General features: G+C 55.0%; 1 protein-coding gene across 1 annotated transcript in view; it reads right to left on the bottom strand.

The window, feature by feature from the left end:
• The window catches only part of SYNJ2 (synaptojanin 2), a 99,177-nt gene that overhangs the window by 52,227 nt on the left and 41,924 nt on the right, over nt 1-5,026 (bottom strand). Inside the window, exon 3 of the mRNA XM_007451352.1 lies at nt 2,898-3,168. Coding sequence (XP_007451414.1) covers nt 2,898-3,168 — 271 coding nt within the window. The remainder of the gene's footprint in view (nt 1-2,897; nt 3,169-5,026) is intronic.

Below are 5,026 nucleotides of genomic sequence, written 5' to 3'. Positions count from 1 at the left end.
GCGGGGATTGGGGTCTGTCCTCTCCCCCCCGAGCCTCTCCCGCTGAAGGCCCTACCTTGACAGCTGCACCCGTGCATGGCCACACCCTGCTCTCATCTCTCACTCGCTCGGCCTCCCCAGCGCCCACTGGAGCTTACCGAGCAGGTAAGTGGTTGCTCTGAGAAGTGGGGCTCGGAGGGTGTGCACGGGCCTCAGGCTTCTTCCGGGCTCCACACGGTTCACCCAGGGGACCCAAGCAGTGCCGTTCTGAGGCCCCTAACACGCTCCCCAGGAGGCAGGAACCACCACAGGGTAGCAAGCTAATCTAGATCACAATGCCCTATTTGTTTAAAAAAGGCAGCACTATTCCTGCCCTAAGCAGCTCTCTCCTTTCTGGAGAAGTGTGCCGTGAGCTCTGACGTCTCAGGCGGCTTCTCCAACTGGCAAGAAGCAGCCACTCCCTGCTCTCAGGCCAGCCTCCCCGACGTGACCGCGTGGGCACTAAGGGACACCCCCCGCCCTTAGGAGCAGGGCCATGCCTGACCTCTCACACCAGGGCGCTGGTCTGCCTAAAGAATGATGAGCATGAAGCATTACTTTACAAAAACACCTTTCCCTCTTCTGAAACCCTCTCTAAAATTCAGATGATAAACCATCTTTAGTAATCCACATATGAAATCAGCATCAAGGGAAGGCCTCCAGAATATTCCAGGGTCTTCCAGCCACACAGCTATGGCTGCCATCAGTCACTAGGGGTCAGGAGAAGGAACCGTTTGCCAAACAGACAACTCTAAATAATCCTGTTTGTAGTCACACTGGCCTGACCCCGTGGGAGGACAGCTCATATCCTTGAAGGAAGAAACCCAAACCTACAAAGGAAAACAGCTTGCGTCTCCTTCCAGGACTGGATGGTACTAGGAAGCAACGATCGGTGGGGAACAGTAACCAGCCCAGAAAAATGCCTTCACCCCACTGTACACCAGCCACGTTCAGCATTGACCCCATCTGACTGCAGATGTGGGTTCAGACCTTGAACACTGCACCCCAAATGGTGGGTTCAGGCCATCAAGCCTGTGACCACACAAGCTGGGGCTGACTCAGCTGTGGTCAGCTCCATGGGTGCCGCCCTGAGTCCAAACACCACGCCCTGGAGTGTGGGATGGCCCAGCAGCCTAGCACCCTCCAGAGCTCAAGATAGTCTAGTGTCCACTTGGGGCCTCCCGCTTCCCAAGCCCCTCTCAGCCTTCACTCTGTGATTCTCTGCTTTGTCTTCTTTGCGGATCTCAAATCTCCAACCACAGAGCCAGCATCAGGAGGCCTGGAAAGAGCAGGTACAAAGGGCAATCCAGATTCTCCAGGCACCCAACAAATGTTACAGCCTCTGAGACCTCTAACCTCTGCTCATCAGACAGTCCCAGCTGAAAATGAGCCCCCAGCCTAACAAAGACCCCTCATAACCCACAGCCCCTGTGTCCCTGAGCTTTGCTGCCTTCAGGGGCACATACACCTGCAAAATGGAACTAGTGATTCACAGACACACCATCCCCTGGACCTGTTACTCAGAGTGTGGTCCTCAAACCAGCAGCAATGGCGTCACCATTGGCTCCTTGCTAGAAATGCCGAGTCTCGGGCCCCAGCCCAGCCCTGCTCAGTCAAAATCTGCATTTTAACAAGATCAGCAGGACATTCACACGCTTGAAGTTTGAGCATGCTACTGCCCCCCAAACTCAACAAAACCCGAGAACCTAAGAAGATTTGGTGGGTCAGGGAGTATGGGGACACATGGAAGGATATGGTGAACCCCCTTTCTCCAAATGGGAGTCAGGAACTCACTTGTGGGAGTCCCAAGCACCAAGGTAAGTACACTTATCTGGTGATGGAAACCTATGACCTCCTCTGTTTGGGTAAGGGAGGGATGAATAAATAAAGGGCACAAAGAAGCCTCATCAGTCCTGACTCAGGGCTAGAAACTGGGGTAGCCCCAAAGGCCACCACTGGAATCTAGGAATGCCTCATTATGTGAGGTGTATTGGAACAATTTCTATAGCAGGATTTTCATCACTTTCGCTTCTGACTCTCATCTCCTGGTAAATCTGAGGGGAACAGTTCCATTGCATGTGAATCACTGTACCCCCCTGGCTCTTTCACAGGACTGGTGAGGGTCATGACCCCTGGAGCCCAGAAAGGGAGATAATTTACATATTTATAGGGTCATCCACACCTAGCTAGTCCCTGAAGGAGTGCCCAGATGACCCTAAACATACAGAAACCCAACCACTTTTGCCTGGGCTTCAGGTCTGTCTTATCACACTACTGCACACCACCTTGGCAGGATGACTCAGTTTTGCCGTTGATACAACTGGTTTGGTTTCATGATTAACAGCATGGGATCTGGAGCCAGATGCCTGGGTTCAAATTCCCTCTGTTATTCAAGCCTCAGTCTCCTACCTGTAAAATGAGGATAACAGACCCTACCTCATTGGTTACTATGCGGATTATGTGAGTTATGACCCCCAGAGAACTTAGAACAGTGCTTTATAAATGTCGGTGGTAAATGCCTGTACGCTGGTGGATAACCAGGAGAACTGAGGGGACCAGGGGCCAGGGAAGCACTGAGCACAGGCCCAGGCACTTAGGAGAAACCGGCAGATGCTGGCACTTATGCTCTTTACTTATGGAGCAGATTTTCCTTCCTAAGTCTGCATTAAACCATGTTGAACACCCTCCCTGACCCCTGGTGGGGAGTGGGGCTTGTTTTCCTCTCATTGTGCGGAGAGTGAGCGGACACAGATCACAGCTCTCACAGGTGACCCACGTGCCGGGGATGATGCAAAGTGGAGATCAAGGATGCAGGCGCCCATCGGAGCCCGCCCTCCATGTAAGCTGGGGGCACGAGAGCCCGGGCCCCAGGGTCTCACCAGAAGAAGGAGTTGCCCCACTCGGAGCTGTCATCGCCCTGCTTCTGTGCCCGGACAGTGAGGTCGAAGCAAGACCCATCACTGGGCCACGAGAAGTAAAAGACCCCCGAGTTGAGGATCTTCCTCAAGGCTGTGAGGCGCTCCTCCTCCTTGGCCTCTTCCTGAAGTGGGTAAAAGTCGGTGGCGGTGATTTTGTAGATTTCGGCCTCTGGAATTCTGCCCACGGATGTGCAGCCCGTCACCAAAACCAGGAAGCTCAGGGAGGTGCCACCTGGAAGGGAGTGAGACATGGGGGCTGAGGATCACGGGCGGCAGAGCGGCTGGCGGTGACGCGGGTGATGGGCAGCCGGGCTTTCAGCGGCAACCACGCAACTTCCTGTTCTCGCCTTTGCATCCCCCAGACCTCGCCTTCCTAAACTCCATGGCTCAGGGGTCCGCCCTGTCACCTGAGCCCGAAGCCTGGAGCCATGGTTCCAGAGCCCGGGCCCTGTCCAGCAGCGGCAGTGTCACCTGCAGCCTGTTAGAAATGTGAATTCTCGGCACCACCCAGGCCTCTGGGGCCGGGCCAGCAGGCTGCGCTTACCAAGCCCAGGTGGTCCTGCTGCCCTCCAGAGTCTAAGGATATGCCTGCCTGGAGCCTTCCCAGCCCCACACCTCAAGCCTCTCAAATCCACCCTCCTCACGAATCCTCAGGGCCCCAGCCGGAGTCAGTCCTCCAAGCTCCGTCGCTGGAGCGGCCTCCCAAACCCGCTTGATCGCAGACCTCCCTCCTTTGCTGAAATCCTTCCAGGCTCCCACTTGCCCACAGGGCTGAAGTGGGAACATCTGGGACCTCCGAGCCACTCCTGCCCACCTCCTGCCCCTTCCCACACACAGCGCCCAGGGTCCAGCAGCTTTTACAGGCCGTCTCTGCAGCTCCTCAAATGCGCCCTTGCACCCCTGGGCCTCTGCCAGCGAGGCCTTCCGCAACTCCCTCCCCAGTCACCTTCCCACCCTCAGCCTCTAGACCAGCAAGAGCCTTTCCAACGCCTCTACCCAGCCCCCTTCCCAGAAGAACTCCTCTCCACCCTTCTGGGGTCAGGTCGGCAGCACCTCCTCCAGGGAGGCTTCCCTGCTCTCCCAAGACACTGCTGGGTATCCCTTCTAAGGGCTAAGTGGTAGCCCTCGTCACACACAAAGCTAACAGCCTCCTTCCCTGCGTGTGTCCCCCAGTAGATTGGGGGTTCCTTAGGGGCAGGGCTCTATTTGGTTGTCATATCCCAGCATCCTGGCATTGCATACGGCAAGTGTTTGATGAACACTTCCTAAATAGGCCAATGAGAGAGCAGCTTGAGCCTCCCCTCCCCCGGTGAAAGGTTACCCCAACCAGTGCAGACCCCACTGCCAGGAGGAGGACACACCCCTCTCCGGGGATGCCACCACACCATCCGTGGCTGTTTTCTGTTCCAAGGCAATGCTTTACTCTGGGGACAGTGGGGACACTGCCCCATAGTCCTCTTTTTCAGGAGAAGGCCCAGGAGATAACTTGGGTAACTAGCCTTTAGGGGCTGGTGTGATTCTGGTCCAGAGCATACTCCTCCCATCCTACTGAGGTTTAAAGGACCCGATCCGACCAAGATCTACTCCAAATGTTCAGTGGTCATTATCCGGAGCGATGGTGGTCAGCGTTCTTAGATCTCTGGACACTTTGCTAAGACCCCTAAGACTGCCAATTCCACTGCTCACGTATGCTAGGCTCCTTCCTCACACTGAATGGGAAAAAGAGTCCTGCTGGGGGTCGGGTAACATCTGGTTTTTACTAAAGAGCCCTTCATTTGATAAATAGGTCACCACTCGTACCAGGCCTACCGGGGGTTGGGGGTCACATACAATAGGCAACCATACTGGCTCGTATCCCACGTCTCCAGTCACATGATCAGGAAATCATTTTGAAACAACAAGAATAAGGCAGTTATGCCGTGGACAGTGCCAGGTGTCAGGGGGCTGAGTTTCTTAAGCAGAACAGGCATCGTTTCTGGAAGACAGGTGGGGTTTATGTGGGGTTGACATCCTCAAATTTCAGCCTCACAAATACAAATACTACCCTAGCCTGTGCTAGAACCAATGCCCGTGCATCCCATCTGCCTCTT

Source organism: Lipotes vexillifer, unplaced genomic scaffold (assembly GCF_000442215.2).
Source record: "Lipotes vexillifer unplaced genomic scaffold, Lipotes_vexillifer_v1.1 scaffold935, whole genome shotgun sequence".
NCBI classification, from domain to species: Eukaryota; Metazoa; Chordata; class Mammalia; order Artiodactyla; family Lipotidae; genus Lipotes; species Lipotes vexillifer.
The sequence above is the reverse complement of the archived record's forward strand: the minus strand, read 5'-3'. Positions and strand labels throughout refer to the sequence as shown.